Below are 20869 nucleotides of genomic sequence, written 5' to 3'. Positions count from 1 at the left end.
CATATGACATTATTACACCACTACATATCTACAATACAAAATGTATAATACCACCATACAACAATATTACAATGTACGTGTGCGTGTTCTAGCGTGTGTGTGCGTATGCGTGTCTGTTCCTGTGTGTGTATCTCTTCACAGTCCCCACTGTTCCATAAGGTGTATTATGTTTTTTTTTTTTTTTATCTGATTCTACTACTTGCATCAGTTATCTGATGTGGAACAGAGTTCCATGTAGTCATGGCTCTATGTAGTACTGTGCGCCTCCCATAGTCTGTTCTTGACTTGGGGATTGTGAAGAGACCTCTGGTGACGTCTTGTGGGATATGCATGGGTGTCCGAGCTGTGTGCCAGTAGTTTAAAACAGACACCTCGGTGCATTCAGCATGTCAACACTTCTTACAAAAACAAGTAGTGATGAAGTCAATCTCTCCTTCACTTTGAGCCATGAGAGATTTACATGCATATTATTAACGTTAGCTCTCCGTGTACATTTAAGAGCCAGCCGTGCTGCCCTGTTCTGAGCCAATTGCCATTTTCCGAGGTCCCTCTTTGTGGCACCTGACCACACAACTGAACAGTAGTCCAGGTGCGACAAAACTAGGGCCTGTAGGACCTGCCTTGTTGATAGTGTTGTTAAGAAGGCAGAGCAGCACTTTATTATGGACAGACTTATCCCCATCTTAGCTACTGCTATATCAACATGTTTTGACCATAACAATTTAAAATCCAGGGTTACTCCAAGTAGTTTAGTCACCTCAACTTGCTCAATTTTCATATTATTTATTACAAGATTTAGTTGAGGTTTAGTGAATGATTTTTCCCAAAGATAATGCTTTTAGTTTTTGAAATATTTAGGACTAAGTTATTCCTTGCCACTCATTCTGAAACTAACTGCAGCTCTTTTTTAAGTGTTGCAGTGATTTCACTCCCTGTAGTAGCTGACGTGTATAGTGTTGAGTCATCCACATACATAGACACACTGGCTTTACTCAAAGCCAGTGGCATGTCATTAGTAAAGATTTTAAAATGTAAGGGGCCTAGACAGCTGCCCTGTGGAATTCCTGATTCTACCTGGATTATGTTGGTCCAGGCTTCCATTAAAGAACACCCTCTGTGTTCTGTTAGACAGGTAACTCTTTATCCACCATATAGCAGGGGGAGTAAAGCCATAACACATACGTTTTTCCAGCAGCAGACTATGATCGATAATGTCAAAAGCCGCACTGAAGTCTAACAAAACAGCTCCCACAATCTTTTTATTATCAATTTCTCTCAGCCAATCATCAGTCATTTGTGTAAGTGCCGTGCTTGAAGAATGTCCTTCCCTATAAGCGTGCTGAAAGTCTGTTGTCAATTTGTTTACAGTAAAATAGCATTGTATCTGGTTAAACACCATTTTTTCCAAGTTTACTAAGGGTTGGTAACAGGCTGATTGGTTGGCTATTTGAGCCAGTAAAGCGGCCTTTGTTACAGGAGGGGGTCGCAGTTACAGGAGGGGGTCGCAGTTCCGGAGCGACCCACTAGGTGTCATCCTCCGACAACCTTAGGCACCTCCTTACTCACAGTCTGGACTAATCATCATCCTATTGGTGTCACCTGTGTCTACCTGTTCACCTGTGTATTTATGCCCTCACTTCCCTGTGTTCCCTTGCTCAGTTTTCTCTGCTAGTTTCTCTATGCTCAGCAGTACTAATCAGTGTCTGATTGGAGAAGTATGTACAGGTACTCGAGAAGTGTTCTCCCCGTTTCTTTATTATTTCAGTCGTAGTTACTATTCCGTATTTTGGCTGTCAGACGGTTTTTGTAGACTTATTTGCTCCACCTTTCTTTTATCGTGTTAAGTCTATTGTTTTGTATCCTGGCTTCGGGACCACAAGTAAAGATCCTTGTTTCACCATCTCTGCCTACTGTCTATCCTGCACTGCACCTGGGTCACACCTCACACCAACCCTTACAGGCCTTTACTATTCTTGGATAATGGAATGACTTTTGCTTCCCTCCGGGCCTGAGGGCACACACTTTCTAGTAGGCTCTGACTGAAGATATAGCAAGTAGGAGTGGCAATATCATCCGCTATTATCCTCAGTAATTTTCCATCCAAGTTGTCAGACCCCGGTGGCTTGTCATTGTTGATAGACAACAATACTTTTTTTACCTCTTCCACACTCACTTTACGGAATTCAAAATGATAATGCTTGTCTTTCATAATTTGATGAGTTATACTTGGATGTGTAGTGTCAGCGTTTGTTTCTGGCATGTCATGCCTAAGCTTGCTAATCTTGCCAATGAAAAAAATATATCAGTGGGTTTTGTGATGAATGAGCCATCTGATTCAATGAATGATGGAGCTGAGTTTGCCTTTTTGCTCGAAATTTCATTTAAGGTGCTCCAAAGCTTTTTACTATAATTCTTTATATAATTTATCCTTGTTTCATAGTATAGTTTCTTCTTCTTTTTATTCAGTTTAGTCATATGATTTCTCAATTTGCAGTACGTTTGCCAATCGGTTGTGCAGCCAGACTTATTTACCATTCCTTTTGCCTCATCCCTCTCAACCATACAATTTTTAATTTGTCATTAACCACAGGGATTTTACAGTTTTTACAGTAATTTTAATGAGTGCATGCGTATTAGTAACTGGAATAAGCAATTTTATAAATGTGTCAAGTGCAGCGTCTGGTTGCACCTCATTACACACCACAGACCATCAAATATTCTTTACATCATCAACATAGGAATCACTACAAAACGTATTGTATGACCTCTTATACACTATATTAGGCCCAGCCTTTGGAACTTTGGTTTTCCTAGATATGGCTACTATATTGTGATCACTACATCTGATAGATTTGGATATTGCTTTAAAGCCAATTTCTGCAGCATTAACAAAGATGTGATCAATACATGTTGATGATTTCATTCCTGCTCTGTTTGTAACTACCCTGGTAGGTTGACTGATAACCTGAACCAGGTTGCAGGCACTGGTTACAGTTTGAAGCTTTTTCTTGAGTGGGCAGCTTGATGAAAGTCAGTCATTATTTAAATCACCCAGAAAATATACCTCTCTGTTGATATCACATACATTATCAAGCATTTCACACATATTATCCAGATACTGACTGTTAGCACTTGGTGGTCTATAGCAGCTAATTGTATGTGTGGGGTACAGAGATGAGGTAGTCATTCAAAAATCATGTTAAACACTATTATTGCACACAGAGTCCATGCAACGTATTATGTGACTAGCTAAGCAAATGTTTACTCCTGAACTTATTTAGGCTTGCCACAACACAGTAGTGGTGCGTGGGTAAAATCACTGAGGAAGCCAAGCCAGTAAAAACATCCATATTACAACCTATGTTGTGATAACTGCGTTGTTTGTTCTATAACCCATTCGTTTATAGGCCTGCGTGATATACAATAAGGCTGTGACAACAAAAAAACAACAGTCACACAGTGGCGGAATAAATTCAACTACACATACATTTGTTTCATCACAAAACCAGAGAGCAACATCCACAAAGCAAATACTGCATGTAACAAACAGTTATACGACCTGCAACATGGTCAAGCAAGTTGTTTTCGACAGCACTGCTTCTGCTATTTCAGCACCATTTTAACTTAAACATCATCAAATCAACAAGGCTTAGTTTAATACACTGAAAACCAACTTAAAGATACCAAAAACAATTTAGTCCAATCAATGTTGCTAAATATCATGTGGCTGTCCATGGTACTGATTTATGTGTGTGTGTGTGTGTGTGTGTGTGTGTGCACAAGTATTCTTCTTTTTTGACTCCTCCTCTCTGTCATGTTGGCAAAACGGTCTATGGCTCTGTCATACAGTACGCTTTTAGTTTTTGTTGTCATAGGCTACATAGCTAAAATGCTTGATAGCCTAACTTCCTCGCATAGGCAACAATGAACCAGCTAAGTTAGCTAGCTAATTAACGTGAGCCTAAAAGGGCCAGGCTACATATTGAACTTCAACTGTCTCAGGCCAGTGCCACAACATATTCATTTATGGTTAGATCAGAATCGCCGTTATAATCATTGGCCTGTACAGAGAATGAAGTCAAAACCACAAGTCCAAATCCCCATCTCCATCCATGGCTTAGGAAAGGGACAATTTAGCAAGCTAGCTGCTGCAGGAGATCAACACAAGCAGACCAGAAGTTTGAAGTTTTGCTTAGGATGTGATTTGATTGGTGTGAAGCCAAATCCAAACTGGCCTCCCTTGGGGGGCGTTTTGCAGCACCAGGACAACTCACAGTTGAGCTTAGCTCAACGCTGATTGGCTAATACTTTTATATATTTTTTATCAAGGGAGGTCAAATGCTTGCTGGCATCAGTCAATCAAACCGCAATATGTCATACTCTTTTGATCCAGATGGCATCAGATACATGGGCTACACATACTGAGAGAGAGAGACACTGTTTATCTCGCTCTGATGATTTCTCCAGTGAGATTCAGCCACTTGTGAATTGACGGAAAAATATGAAAACACAGAAAGATAAATTATTTTATAATTTTAATGTTTTTATTGGTCAAATATTTGGGGAAGCCTGGCTTCCCTTGGTATCCATGAATACACACCACTGCCATAACAAAGGTGTTGAATACTTATTAACGCAAGACGTTTCAGCTTTTCATTTCTTATTAATTTGTAAACATTTCTACAAACATAATTGCACTTTGATATTATGGGGTATAGTGTGTAGGCCAGTGACACAACAACTCCATTTAATCAATTTTAAATTCAGGCTGTAACACAACAAAATGTGGAAAAAGTCAAGGGGTGTGAATACTTTCTGAAGGCACTGTATGTTTAAAAAACATTTAATGTAGAATTGTTTTTCCTATTATCCATAGTCATTTTATGTTATTTAAAGAATGTTGTGTAATCAGTAGAGATGAATCGTAACTGTAAATCACATTTACAACCAAATCGGCCAAAACAGCCACACCTTGGTCATCACCTGTGGTCCTCTGTAGCTCAGCTGGTAGAGCACGGCGCTTGTAACGCCAAGGTAGTGGGTTCGATCCCCGGGACCACCCATACACAAAAAAAATGTATGCACGCATGACTGTAAGTCGCTTTGGATAAAAGCGTCTGCTAAATGGCATATTATTATTCTTATTATTATTATACGAGAAGCAACTCCACCCTAGTCCACATGTGGTCCTGATTTCATAATCTGACTACAACTCTCTCTGCATGAGTGGTGATGAGCTTCAGAACAGTGCCATTCCATCACTGCTATGGAGAGAATGAATGAAAAGCATATAAACTAAAGATGAAAGGGATATTTTATTTATTCTTTCCTTCTGTTCTACAGTTGGGTTTTATTCCACTCCTGGAAGATAAGATAAGAGGGTAGTTTGTACCCGTGAGTAGACCTGGCCATTACTCACTTTAATGTTGAAACACTCTGACAGGTTCAGCTCCTGTAGGTTTCTGCATTCACCTGGGAAAGAGAGGGATACAAAGAGAGAGATAGAGGAGAGAAAAGCAGCAGCAGAAACATTAGGATGTTTCCAGATGTGTGCTTTATTTTAAATAATATACTCAAGTGCAAATGCACATAAACACACACCAACAAACAAATCACAGACTGTGAGGAATGTTTATGGACGTTTATTTGAAAAACATCTTTGAACTTGGTTCAAAGTCAACAAGACCATAGATGACATACTACTACACTGTATTTATGAGGGGTCTGTGGTGTATCTAAGTCACCAGGTCAATGTGAGAGTTATTTATGAGTTATTTATCTCCCACACACATTGACTTAATGCTGTCAACTGAATTTACTGTCACACATTGTAAGCTAAATAAGCTAAATGCTAAAGGCAGGAATGTAAATCAAACAATATTTCAGATATTGCAATTTAAATCACTGTGATGCTTCAAAGTAACTCTCCAGTGGTTCTAGATTTCTATGAAATATGACCTATATTAATTACAATATGAGTGTAGCTCAGCTGGTAGAGCACGGCGCTTGTAACGCCAAGGTAGTGGGTTCGATCCCCGGGACCACCCATACACAAAAATGTATGCACGCACGACTGTAAGTCGCTTTGGATAAAAGCGTCTGCTAAATGGCATATTATATTATTATATTTATTATAAATAGTTATTTCCAAATAATAGTAATTAAGTATGTTAAAATGCAGCCAGCTCATTCTCCTCAGGAGGATGACATAATCCTCTATGAGGAAATAGCAATCCTTTTTTTAACTGTCTTGTTTCAGGTGTTTTTTAAGTGTTTTTTCTCCAATTTATGCTTTGGCCACAAATACGAGTATAGGATGAGTCAACAACATTATTTGGGTATGAGTTAACAGAACATTAACTTTTAAAAGTGAGATTTTCACTGGACAGTTACTTTAATGCCATGCCATCCTTTGTTTAGATTATCTGTCTACTTTCTCTCTTTCCCAGTCACTCACTCTCTGTATTTTTTCCCTCCTCCTCATCTCACTCCTCTCCCTACTCCATCTTTTCCCCCTCTCTCTCCTGCCCTCTCTCCCTCTTTGCAGGGACAGCAGCTGAATCCCATCATATCAGACACTGTCAACATGCAACCCTCCCCTCCCGTTTTCCAGTAAAACTTCACCCCACCCCCTGCTTCAGCTCCAGCTCTCCCCAGTGATAGACAGCCCCAGCTGGGCTCAGGATGCGTGTGACCTCCCCTCTCCTCCTGGCTCTCCTAGTCCTCCCAGACCACCTCCTGCTGGCCCGTAACCGTATCCGGGCCCTCCATGATGGGGCCTTCTCTGGCTTCGAGGGCCTGAGAAGTCTGGACCTGCAGCAGAACCGGATCTAAGTGTTGGAGGGGGGTGCGTTCCTGGGCCTGACCCGCCTCACCACCCTCCTGCTGCAGCACAACCATCTGGGCACACTCAGCGAGGAGGCGCTCATCCTCATGCCAGCCCTTCGCTACCTGCGTCTCCATTACAACACCTGGAGTTGCCGCTGCACACTCGAAAGTCTGGTTCGCACCCTGCAGGTGCCCAGCCACCGTAACCTGGGGAACCACGCCAGGTGGGTAGGACTGGAACGTGTCACAGGGTTCAACAGATGTGTCCCAAGTGACATCTGGGGTATTGGTAGAAATTAGTGCACTATACTTCATATAACAGACAACATAAATCTGTGTTCTCATTTTTGAAGTTTCTATAGCACCTTCCTGTTTCACTCTGTTTCAAAATCTTTTCTCTACTACCTACTGAACATCACCCAGGTGTGTAGAGCCGGTTGGGCTGAGGGGCAGGAAGCTGAGACAGGTGGACCCAGAGCTGCTGTGTCTGGAGTCGGAGCCCCCCAGCGCACCCCCGGACCCCCAAGGGGAGGACCAGAGGGACTCCACAGACCCTCTTCAGCCCAGCCCCATTAGATGCAAGCCTGACGCCACCACCTCCTGCCATAACTACCTGTTCCCCACACCCCGACTGGACTGCAAGAGCAAAGGTCAGGTCACAAACTAACATCACTAACGCCATGTAGGCAGTGTACCACTGTAGGCAGTCTAAGTTTACTACTTCCTTCTCTCCTTTATCCTCATCTTTTATTTATCAGACCCACCTGGGTCAAATACATTGTCAAATACTTGAGGTGCGTTTCATTTAGCTTGACCGACATGCAGGGTGGGTGTTGTTTGCACTTTTGGGACTATTCCATTGGTTCCATTGTACCAGGCAAGGTAAATAAAGTGTACTTCAAAGTATTTGAAAGTATCAGGGCTCTAAGCTGACCTTTTTCACAAAGGCGCACGTGTGCTCCTAAATTGACAAATGTATGTGCACAAAAAGACATTTAGGAGCAAAATAAAAAATATTTGAGGTATTAAAGCTAGAATCCTTAATTTTTCTAGGCACACTGGTGCTCCTCAATTAAAATTCCAGGTCGCACAGCAAAATATTTAGGCGCATGTGCGAGTAAAATGGTTGCACTGTAGTAGTCTGATCTTTACCTAACTATCTAAGTGTAAGCATCCCTCTATAAAGTTCCCACACCGATAGGATTGTGAAACGTTTGCCTGCTGACAGTACGATAGAACCTCTGAACAGAGTGCCGGCAGTCAATCTCAGAAGTCGTCAGAATCTATTGGTAGGGAGGCGCATACGCATACTGATAGGACGCATTGGGTGTGAGTAGCTCCGTTTTGTACCGACAAAACTAAAGTGATATGTAGAAACCAGACAACAAAGTTTAAATCAATAATATAATATAATAAATCAAGCCTCAAAATCGATCAAGCAAGTGGGAGAATGTGAGTGATCGGTTACACTACCAGTCAAAAGTTTGGACAAACCTACTCATTCAAGGGTTTTTCTTTATTTTTACAATTTTGTACATTGTAGAATAATAGTGAAGACATCAAAACTATGAAATAACACATATGGAATCATGTAGTAACCAAAAAAGTGTTAAACAAATCAAAATATATTTTATATTTGAGATTCTTCAAATAGCCACCCTTTGTCTTGATGACAGCTTTGCACACTCTTTGCATTCTCTCAACCAGCTTCATGAGGTAGTCACCTGGAATGCATTTCAATTAACAGGTGTGCCTTGTTAAAAGTTAATTTATGGAATTTATTTCCTTCTTAATGCGTTTGAGCCAATCAGTTGTGTTTTGACAAGGTAGTGGGGTATACAGAAAATAGTCCTATTTGGTAAAAGACCAAGTCCATATTATGGCAAGAACAGCTCAAATAGGCAAAGAGAAACGACAGTCCATCATTACTTTAAGACTTGAAGGTCAGTCAATACGGAACGTTTCAAGAACTTTGAAAGTTTCTTCAAGTGCAGCAGCAAAAACCATCAAGCGCTATGATGAAACTGGCTCTCATGAGGACCGCCACTGGAATGGAAGACCCAGAGTTACCTCTGCTGCAGAGGATAAGTTCTTTAGAGTTACCAGCCTCAGAAATTGCAGCCCAAATAAATGCTTCACAGAGTTCAAGTAACAGACACATCTCAACATCAACTGTTCAGAAGGGACTGTGTGAATCAGGCCTTCATGGTCGAAATGCTGTAAAGAAACAACTACTAAAGGACACCAATAATAAGAAGAGACCTGCTTGGGCCTAGAAACACGAGCAATGGACATTAGACAGGTGGAAATTTGTCCTTTTGTCTGGAGTCCAAATATGAGATTTTTGGTTCAAACCGCTGTATCTTTGTTAGATGCGGTGTGGGTGTACGGATTATCTCCGCATGTGTAGTTCTCACCGTAAAACATGGAGGAGGAGGTGTTATGGTGTGGGGGTGCTTTGCTGGTGACACTGTTTGTGATTTATTTAGAATTCAAGGCACACTTTACCAGCATGGCTACCACAGCATTCTGCAGCGATACGCCATCCCATCTGGTTTGGGATTAGTGGTACTATCATTAGTTTTTCAACAGGACAATGACCCAACACACCTCCAGGCTGTGTAACGGCTATTTGACCAAGAAGGAGAGTGATGGACTGCTGCATCAGATGACCTGGCCTCCACAATCCCCCGACCTCAACCAAATTGAGATGGATTGGGATGAGTCAGACTGCAGAGTGAAGGAAAAGCAGCCAAAAAGTGCTCAGCATATGTGGGAACTCCTTCAAGACTGTTGGAAAAGCATTCCAGGTGAAGCTGGTTGAGAGAATGCCAAGAGTGTGCAAAGCTGTCATCAAGGCAATGGGTGGCTATTTGAAGAATCTCAAATATAAAATATATTTTGATTTGTTTAACACTTTATTTGGTTACTACATGATTCCATATGTGTTATTTCATAGTTGTGATGTCTTCACTATTATTCTACAATGTAGAAAATAGTAAAAATAAAGAAAAACCCTGGAATGAGTAGGTGTTCTAAAACTATTGACCGGTAGTATATATATACAGTGAGGGAAAAAAGTATTTGATCCCCAGCTGATTTTGTACGTTTTCCCACTGACAAAGACATGATCAGTCTATAATTTTAATGGTAGGTTTATTTGAACAGTGAGAGACAGAATAACAACAACAAAAATCCAGATAAACGCATGTCAAACATTTTATGAATTGATTTGCATTTTAATGAGGGAAATAAGTATTTGACCCCTCTGCAAAACATGACTTAGTACTTGGTGGCAAAACCCTTGTTGGTAATCACAGAGGTCAGACGTTTCTTGTAGTTGGCCACCAGGTTTGCACACATCTCAGGAGGGATTTTGTTCCACTCCTCTTTGCAGATCTTCTCCAAATCATTAAGGTTTCGAGTCTGACGTTTGGCAACTCGAACGTTCAGCTCCCTCCACAGATTTTCTATGGGATTAAGGTCTGGAGACTGGCTAGGCCTCTCCAGGACCTTAATGTGCTTCTTCTTGAGCCACTCCTTTGTTGCCTTGGCCGTGTGTTTTGGGTCATTGTCATGCTGGAATACCCATCCACGACCCATTTTCAATGCCCTGGCTGAGGGAAGGAGGTTCTCACCCAAGATTTGATGGTACATGGCCCCGTCCATCGTCCCTTTGATGCAGTGAAGTTGTCCTGTCCCCTTAGTAGAAAAACACCCCCAAAGCATAATGTTTCTACCTCCATGTCTGACGGTGGGGATGGTGTTCTTGGGGTCATAGGCAGCATTCCTCCTCCTCCAAACACGGCGAGTTGAGTTGATGCCAAATAGCTCGATTTTGGTCACATCTGACCACAACACTTTCACCCAGTTCTCCTCTGAATCATTCAGATGTTCATTGGCAAACTTCAGACGGGCCTGTATATGTGCTTTATTGAGTAGGGGGACCTTGCGGGCGCTGCAGGATTTCAGTCCTTCACGGCGTAGTGTGTTACCAATTGTTTTCTTGGTGACTATGGTCCCAGCTGCCTTGAGATCATTGACAAGATCCTCCCGTGTAGTTCTGGGCTGATTCCTCACCGTTCTCATGATCATTGCAACTCCACGAGGTGAGATCTTGCATGGAGCCCCAGGCCGAGGGAGATTGACAGTTCTTTTGTGTTTCTTCCATTTGCGAATAATCGCACCAACTGTTGTCACCTTCTCACCAAGCTGCTTGGCGATGGTCTTGTATTCCATTCCAGCCTTGTGTAGGTCTACAATATTGTCCCTGACATCCTTGGAGAGCTCTTTGGTCTTGGCCATGGTGGAGAGTTTGGAATCTGATTGATTGATTGCTTCTGTGGACAGGTGTCTTTTATACAGGTAACAAGCTGAGATTAGGCGCACTCCCTTTAAGAGTGTGCTCCTAATCTCAGCTCGTTACCTGTATAAAAGACACCTGGGAGCCAGAAATCTTTCTGATTGAGAGGGGGTCAAATACTTATTTCCCTCATTAAAATGCAAATCAATTTATAAAACATTTTACATGCGTTTTTCTGGATTTTGTTGTTGTTATTCTGTCTCTCACTGTTCAAATAAACCTACCATTAAAATGATAGACTGATCATTTATTTGTCAGTGGGCAAAAGTACAAAATCAGCAGGGGATCAAATACTTTTTTCCCTCACTGATATATATATATATATATATATATATATATATATATATATATATATATATATATATATATATATATATATACACACACACTACCAGTCAAAAGTTTGGACACATTATGCAAATATCACATTTACGTATGTAATCAGACCCTTTACTCAGTACTTTGTTGAAGCACCTTTGGCAGCGATTACCGCGTAGAGTCTTCTTGGGTCTGACGCTACAAGCTTGGCACACCTGTATTTGGGGAGTTTCTCCCATTCTTCTCTGCAGATCCTCTCGAGCTCTGTCAGGTTGGATGAGGAGCGTTGCTGCACAGCTATTTTCAGGTCTCTCCAGAGATGTTCGATCGGGTTCAAGTTCGGGCTATGGCTGGGCCACTCAAGGACATTCAGAGACTTGTCCCGAAGCCACTCCTGCGTTGCCTTGACTGTGTGCTTAGGGTTGTTGTTCTGTTGGAAGGTGAACCTTCACCCTAGTCTGAGGTCCTGAGCGCTCTGGAGCAGGTTTTCATCAAGGATCTCTCTGTACTTTGTTCCGTTCATCTTTGCTTCGATCCTGACTAGTCTCCTAGTCCCTGCCGGTGAAAAACATCCCCAGGTTTCCTCCAGATGTGACGCTTGGCATTCAGGCCAAAGAGTTTAATCTTGGTTTCATCAAACCAGAGAATCTAGTTTCTCATGGTCTGAGAGTCTTTAGGTGCCTTTTGGAAAACTCCAAGCGGGCTGTCATGTGCCTTTTAAGATGTGGCTTCCATCTGGCCGCTCTACCATAAAGGCCTGATTGGTGGAGTGCTGCAGAGATGGTTGTCCTTCTGGAAGGTACTCCTCTGTCAGAGTGACCATCGGGTTCTTGGTCACCTCCCTGACCAAGGCCCTTCTCCTCCGATTGCTCAGTTTGGCTTGGCGGCCAGCTCTAGGAAGAGTCTTGGTGGTTCCAAACTTCCAGAGATCTGTGCCTCGACACAATCCTGTCTCGGAGCTCTACGGACAATTCCTTCGGCCTCATGGCTTGGTTTTTGCTCTGACATGCACTGTCAACTGTGGAACCTTATATAGACAGGTGTGTGCCTTTCCAAATCATGTCCAATTAATTGAATTTACCACAGGTGGACTCCAATCAAGTAGTAGAAACATCTCAAGGATGATCCATGAAAACAGGATGCAACTGAGCTCAATTTCGAATCTCATAGCAAAGGCTCTGCATACTTATGTAAATAAGGTATATATATTTTTTATTTTGTATAAATTTGCTATTTGTCTCATGCAGCGCGACACATCTCCTTCGCATAGAGTTGATCAGGCTGTTGATTGTGGCCTGTGGAATGTTGTCCCACTCCTCTTCAACGGCTGCGCAAAGTTGCTGGATATTGGTGGGAACTGGAGCACGCTGTCGTACACATCGATCCAGAACATCCCAAATATGCTCAGTGGGTGGTGACATGTCTGGTGAGTATACAGGCCATGGATGAACTGGGACATTTTGAGCTTCCAGGAATAGTGTACAGAGCCTTAGAACATGGGGCCGTGCATTATCATGCTGAAACATGAGGTGATGGCGGTGGATGAATGGCACTACAATGGGCCTCAGGATCTCGTCACGGTATCTCTGTGCATTCAACTTGCCATTGATAAAATGCAATTGTGTTCGTTGTCTTTAGCTTATGCCTGCCCATACCATAACCCCACCGCCACCATGGGGCACTCTGTTCACAACGTTGACATCAGCAAACCGCTTGCCCACATGATGCCATACACACTTTCTGCCATCTGCCCGTTACAGTTGGAACCGGGATTCATCCGTGAAGAGCACACTTCTCCAGCATGCCAGTGGAGGTGAGCATTTGCCCACTGAAGTTTGTTATGACGCCAAACTGCATTCAGGTCAAGACCCTGGTGAGGACGACGAGCACGCAGATGAACTTCCCTGAGACGGTTTCTGACAGTTTGTGTAGACATTTTTAGTTTATGCAAACCCACAGTTTCATCAGCTGGCCGGGTGGCTGGTTTCAGATGATCCCGCAGGTGAAGAAGCTGGACATTCCTGCTCTGGTGGGCATTCCTGTAGTCAGCATGCCAATTGCACGCTCCCTCAAAACTTGAGACATTTGTGGCATTGTGTTGTGTGACATAACTGCAGATTTTAGAATGGCCTTTTATTGTCCCCAGCACAAGGTGCACCTGTGTAATGATCATGCTATTTAATCAGCTTCTTGATATGACATACCCTTCAGGTGGATGGATTCTCTTGGCAATGGAGAAATGCTCACTAACAGAGATGTAAACAAATTTGTGCACAACATTTGAGATAAATAAGCTTTTTGTGCGTATAAGAACATTTCTGGGATCTTTTCTTTCAGCTCATGAAACATGGGACCAACACTTTACATTTTTGTTCAGTATAAATATCCTAAAGCAAAAATATACATAAATAATACATTATCTGATTAAATTGCTTTAGAAAGTGGCACAAGACAGGGATGTCCTCTCTCCCCCCTCCTGTTTGCACTGGCAATTGAACTGAATTAGACAGAATATGTTGTTACAGGAGTGGGTTGCAGTTCCGGAGTGACCCACTAGGTGTCATCCTCCGACAACCTTAGGCACCTCCTCACTCACAGTCTGGACTAATCATCTTCCTATTGGTGTCACCTGTGTCTATCTGATTCCTGGGTGTGTTAAACGCCGTCTTCCACTCGTCCCCCTCCCAAATCCTCACCAGGTTGTAGGCCTTACGTCAGTCCAGCTCGGTGAAGACCCGGGCTCCCTGCAACGACTCGAATGCTGTCGTCATCAGGGGGAGTGGGTAGCGGTTCTTAACCGTGATGTGGTTGAGCGCCCGGTAATCAATGCACGGCCGCTGCCCACCGTCCTTTTTCCCCACGAAGAAGAAGCCCGCGCCCGCGGGTGAGGTAGAGGGATGGATATGACCCTCGACGAGTGCCTCGTTGATATACTCCCTCATGGCCAGCGTCTCCGGCTGAGACAAGGAAAACAATCGCCCTCGTGTGGGCATGGCGTCCGGAAGGAGATCGATAGCACAGTCGTATGGCCTATGAGGGGGTAGGCCCTTGGCACGCCTCTTACTAAACACCTCCCCCAGATCCAAATATTCCCGGGGAACGCCTGCCAGGTCTGGGCCGGTGACTGAGTATGTAGCCGCCGTCCTCCCGGTGGCAACCGCCGCTAGGGCGGTAGGCGGTTCGGAGTGCGGGACCTGGGGAAGAGGTGAGGACTGGTAGGTGGTCTGGGACGGTGGTTTGGGCTGATGAGTGGTCGGTGGAGACGGGAACAGGACGGGGGCGGCACCTCCCTCCAGGATGAGACACCCCGTGGACCAGTCTATCCATGTAACGATCCCGGCAGTCTGAGTCGGGTCCTGTCTGTGGACTAGTTTTTCTGCTCGTGATCTCCAGTTTCCCGAGGGTTCTGGAACGCTCCGGGGAGCTCTCTTGATTTCCGCACCTGCATCCCATCAGCAATCTGCACACCTGGTCCTGATCATCACCCTTCTTAGGCTCTGGCCTAACATCCATTCCCTGCCGGATCGTTAGCCATGAACAGTAGGTTTACCAGAGTATCAGTCTTAGAGCTTCTAGCGTTAGTTTTGTTGTTTTGCACCTTGTTGGGTTGTTGTTTACTTACCTCCGTTTTGTTCCATCTGCAGTCACTCGTCCGGAACCTTCATCCAACCTCTGCCTGGTGGTCGGCGGCTGCCGAGCCACGATTGGATCAACCACTGCACCCCCAACAACTAATCAACGCCGCCCGCTCTGTTCCCTGGATTATTCAGCATCACACTTGACTTTGTAAATAAACACTCACCTTCGTTTCAACTTACCTTGTCCTGGTCTGCTTCTGGGTTCTGGCTTTGTAACTCGTGACAGAACGATCCGGCCTGGATCTAAGAACGGCAAGGCGGACGCCTTGTCTCGGATGTTCTCCAAGACGGAGGAGAGTGGGTCCAAGACCGAGACAATTCTCCCCCGGAACTGCGTCGTGGGAGCTGTTAGGTGGAAGATTGAGGAGGAGGTGATGGCGGCCCTTCGGACGCAGCCCGGTCCCGGTAACGGTCCACCCGGTCGGTTGTTTGTGCCTGAGTCGGTTCGTCCTGCGGTCCTCAAATGGTCCCACGCCAGCAAGATGGCTTGTCACCCTGGCGTGGCTCGGACGATGGCGCTTCTTCGCAGACGCTTTTGGTGGCCTGCCATGGCCGAGGATACTCGGGGTTATGTTGCTGCCTGTCCAGTGTGTGCGCAGAATAAGAGTACCAATCGGCCCAGCTCTGGACTACTTCACCCCCTTCCTATTCCCCGGCGACCATGGTCGCATCTGGCCCTGGACTTTGTCACTGGGTTGCCCGCTTCTGAGGGGAACACGGTCGTTCTGACTATCGTGGACAGATTCAGCAAGTTCGCCCACTTTGTGCCAATTGCCAAGCTTCCCTCTGCCTCGGAGACGTCCGAGATCCTGGTTAGGGAGGTTTTCAGGGTCCACGGTTTGCCCAGTGATATCGTTTCCGACCGTGGCCCTCAGTTTACCTCTGCTGTCTGGAAGTCCTTCTGTTTGGCCATTGGAGCTACAGTCAGTCTCACATCTGGTTTTCACCCCCAATCTAATGGTCAGGCGGAGAGAGCCAACCAGAAGATGGAGTCCACGCTACGCTGCCTGGCCTCTTCCAACCCCACCTCCTGGGTCTCTCAGTTGCCTTGGGTTGAGTATGCCCACAATACTCTCCCTACATCTGCCACTGGGATGTCTCCCTTCCAGTGCCTGTATGGCTACCAACCTCCCTTGTTCCCTTCTCAGGAGAAGGAGCTCTCAGTGCCTTCTGTTCAGGCCCATATTCGTCGTTGCCACCGGACCTGGCATCGGGCCAGAAAGGCACTCCTTAGAGTTTCGGACCGGTATCAGCTCCAGGCGAATCGTCGCCGGATCCCCGCTCCCACCTATACCATCGGAGATAGGGTCTGGTTGGCCACACGGGATCTTCCTTTACGGACTGAGTCTAGGAAGTTGTTACCGAAGTTCATTGGTCCGTTTGTGGTGGAGAAGGTGATCAATCCGGTGGCAGTTCGACTCAAACTCCCGAGGACGCTCAGAGTCCATCCCACCTTTCATGTCTCCTGCCTCAAGCCTGTTTTCCTCAGTCCTCTGTTGCCTCCTCCGCCTCCTCCTCCTCCTCCTCGGATGATCGGAGGTGGTCCTGCCTACACGGTGCGACGCATCATGGATTCCAGACGGCGGGGCCGGGGTTTCCAGTATCTCGTGGACTGGGAGGGGTATGGTCCTGAAGAGAGGAGTTGGATTCCGCGGCGACAGATCCTAGATGCTGACCTCATCCGTGACTTCTACCGCCTCCATCCTGGCGCTCCGGGAGTCCGCCCGGTGGCGTTCGTCGGAGGGGGGGTACTGTAACGATCCCGGCAGTCTGAGTCGGGTCCTGTCTGTGGACTAGTTTTTCTGCTCGTGATCTCCAGTTTCCCGAGGGTTCTGGAACGCTCCGGGGAGCTCTCTTGATTTCCGCACCTGCATCCCATCAGCAATCTGCACACCTGGTCCTGATCATCACCCTTCTTAGGCTCTGGCCTAACATCCATTCCCTGCCGGATCGTTAGCCATGAACAGTAGGTTTACCAGAGTATCAGTCTTAGAGCTTCTAGCGTTAGTTTTGTTGTTTTGCACCTTGTTGGGTTGTTGTTTACTTACCTCCGTTTTGTTCCATCTGCAGTCACTCGTCCGGAACCTTCATCCAACCTCTGCCTGGTGGTCGGCGGCTGCCGAGCCACGATTGGATCAACCACTGCACCCCCAACAACTAATCAACGCCGCCCGCTCTGTTCCCTGGATTATTCAGCATCACACTTGACTTTGTAAATAAACACTCACCTTCGTTTCAACTTACCTTGTCCTGGTCTGCTTCTGGGTTCTGGCTTTGTAACTCGTGACAATCCAGGGTTTGTGGGCGACCATCCAGGGGTGCCTGAGGACGAGGGGCCACTCAGGAGAGTCCACAATGAAAAACCCAGTATGGAGACAAAGTGGTGTCGCAATTCAAAGCCTCTGACACGAGACATATGTGGCAGGGTCTACAGACAGTCACGGACTACAAAAGGAAAACCAGCCACGTCTCCGACACCGACGTCTCGCTTCCAGACAAGCTAAACACCTTCTTCGCCCACTTTGAGGATAACACAGTGACACTGACGAGGCCCATTACCAAGGACTGTGGCCTCTCCTTCTTCGTGGCCAATGTGAGTAACACATTTAAGCATGTTAACCCCCGCAAGGCTGCCGGCCCAGATGGCATCCCTAGCCGCGTCCTCAGAGCAGGCGCAGACCAGCTGGCTGTTGTGTTTATGGACATATTCAATCTCTCCCTTTCCCAGTCTGCTGTCCCCACATTCTTCAAGATGGCCACCATTAATCCTGTACCTAAGAAAGCAAAGGTAACTGAACTAAATGACTATCGCCCTGTAACACTCACCTCTGTCATCATGAAGTGCTTTGAGAGACTAGTCAAGGATCATATCACCTCTACCTTACCTGTCACCCTAGACCCACTTCAATTTGCAATCGCCATCACACTGCACACTGCCCTATCCCATCTGGACAAGAGGAATACCTATGTAAGAATGCTGTTCATTGACTGTAGCTCAGCATTCAACACCATAGTACCCTCCAAGCTCATCATTAAGCTTGAGGCCCTGGGTCTGAACCCCGCCCTGTGCAACTGGGTCATGGACTTCCTGACGGGCCGCCCCCAAGTGGTGAAGGTAGGAAACAACATCTCCACTTCGCTGATCCTCAACACTGGGGCCCCACAAGGGTGCGTGCTCAGCCCCCTCCTGTACTCCCTGTTCACCCATGACTGCGTGGCCAAGAACGCCACCAACTCGATCATCAAGTTTGCAGATGACACAACAGTAGTAGGCTTGATTACCAACAATGACGAGACAGCCTACAGGGAGGAGGTGAGGGCTCTGGGAGTGTGGTGCCAGGAAAATAACCTCTCGCTCAACGTCATCAAAACAAAGGAGATGATCGTGGACTTCAGGTACACCCCACTATCCACAGGACCGCAGTGGAGAAGGTGGAAAGCTTCAAGTTCCTTGGCGTACACATCACTGACAAACTGAAATGGTCCACCTACGCAGACAGTGTGGTGAAGAAGGCGCAACCAAGCCTCTTCAACTTCAGGAGGCTGAAGAAATTTGGCTTGGCACCTAAAACCCTCACAAACTTTTACAGATGCACAATTGAGAGCATCCTGTCGGGCTGTATCACCGCCTGGTATGGCAACTGCACCGCCCACAACCGCAGGGCTCTCCAGAGAGTGGTAAGGTCTGCAGAACGCATTACCGGGGGAAAACTACTCGCCCTCCAGGACACCTACAGCACCCGATGTCACAGGAAGGCCAAAAAGATCATCAAGGACATCAACCACCCGAGCCACTGCCTGTTCACCCCGCTATCCTCCAGAAGGCGAGGTCAGTACAGGTGCATCAAAGCTGGGACCGAGAAAATGAAATACAGCTTCTATCTCAAGGCCATCAGACTGTTAAATAGCCATCACTAGCACATTAGAGGCTGCTGCTGCCTATTGAAATCACTGGCAACTTTAAGAAATGGAACACTAGTCACTTTAATAATGTTTACATATCTTGCACTACTCATCTCATATGTGTATATACTGTATTCTATAATATTCTACTGTTTCTTAGTCCATGCCGCTCTGTCATTGCTTGTCCATATATGTATATATATATTCTTAAATTCCATTCCTTACTTAGATTTGTGTGTATTGGGTATATGTTATGAAATTGTTAGATATTACTTGTTAGATATTACTGCACTGTAATAGCTAGAAGAACAAGCATTTCGCTATACCCGCAATAACATCTGCTAAACATGTGTATGTGACAAATAAAATTTGATTTGATTTGATACCCGATGGGTTGGATAATACTCTTCTCGTCAATTATCTTGAAAAAACGTATACTTAACTGGAAATCAACCAATCTTCCATCATTAAGACAATGGAAAAATCATATGCTTCATTATTTAAATATTGTAAGAGCATGGGCGACGGAGAAGAACAAAATGGTGCAATTTGAGGACGTGGTGGAGAGTAGTGCAGGCACTGAAGAATGGGGTGAGAACAGGTGGGTCTGGGCAGGTGTAATGTCGTTGATGTTTGTGTGTGTCTGTGTGTTGTCTTTTGTATGTGTATGTTTTGTATTGTTAAAAAAAAGTTGTCAGCCACTCAGCCTATCTGCGCTAATGTTGTTATTTTGTAGGAAGCCCTTGTTGATACTAGCCAGATGGGCACAGCTAGATAACTACCTAGCAAGATGACGAAAAAACTAATTTGATTCACTCTCCATAATCCCATACTGCCAGTGCCAGCCCATAGCCAAATGTTTAGCTAGCTAGCTAGCGAAGGAAACTGCACTTACTCGGCAGCGAACACAGGCAGCTGTTTCATGGAAACTAGCTAATCCATTGTGATTTTATTATAATGTCAATACTAGCTACAGTGGTTGGTGCACTTAGCTAGCTACCATCCCATAGCCTACATTGCATAAGTGTGACTAAGCTCATCCGTGGATGTACGGAGAAAATTACCTATTTTTTCCCTTTTTTTGTTGGCTCCCCCATGTGGGGGTTCGTGCTCTCTGATTGGCTCAAAGTCAAGTGGTTGGCCACTGACGAACATTGCGATTCTACAAGTAGAATCGGTAAGTTTGTCGCTGCCGGGTCAGCATGTAGCAGGTACCGCTTTTGTTCTAGCAAGAGAAGGAAGTCTATCGGCAGTGAGATTCTCGGTATGTTTCATGCTTTTACGTTAGGAAGCTAAGCAGCAGAATCATTAACAGTTGGAAGCTGTCTTATCTGTAGGTTATGACGTAGGTTTCACTTAAACCCCCTAAAGCCGATTTCCGCGGCACCGTGGAAATCTAATTAGCATTTTTTAAAATCCCCATAACAATGTGTCAGTTTAAGCTAGAGATATGTTTTTTTGCATCAATCCAGCGCATCCGCCGATGTCGCACTTCCACATCTGCGATGAAAGGTGACAGAGCTAGAGCGGTGTTTGTCAGACCATGAGACATCCCGAAAATCGGTCTTCTCACAAAATTGTCCATAGCGTCCAAACGGTTTGGCCTACAAACTATTACCTTATGAAAAGATGAGAGTCTACGTTTTGCTCTACGACCCACACAAGTGTCTTGGGACTCATCTGAAGTCCTGAAGTCCTGCCAACTTCTGTCTGTAGTGTTCGAACAGTTTGGCTACAGACTAATGTGACCCATCTGTGGAAAGGTGAGACTCTCACGAACACGTACATGTCAGTATTTTTGCTCTCGCCTGGTACCAGT

The 20869-nt window shown here is 45.2% G+C and overlaps 1 protein-coding gene across 2 annotated transcripts in view; it reads right to left on the bottom strand.

The window, feature by feature from the left end:
* Positions 1 to 20869, bottom strand: part of fbxl13 (F-box and leucine-rich repeat protein 13) — a 50555-nt gene that overhangs the window by 9112 nt on the left and 20574 nt on the right. For both annotated transcript variants that reach the window (XM_041836651.1, XM_041836652.1), the window contains one exon: positions 5420 to 5472. In XM_041836651.1, the coding sequence (XP_041692585.1) occupies positions 5420 to 5472 (53 nt within the window). The remainder of the gene's footprint in view (positions 1 to 5419; positions 5473 to 20869) is intronic.

Source organism: Coregonus clupeaformis, chromosome 19 (assembly GCF_020615455.1).
Source record: "Coregonus clupeaformis isolate EN_2021a chromosome 19, ASM2061545v1, whole genome shotgun sequence".
NCBI classification, from domain to species: domain Eukaryota; kingdom Metazoa; phylum Chordata; class Actinopteri; order Salmoniformes; family Salmonidae; genus Coregonus; species Coregonus clupeaformis.
Note: the sequence above shows the minus strand (reverse complement) of the source record. Positions and strands in the feature narration are given on the sequence as shown.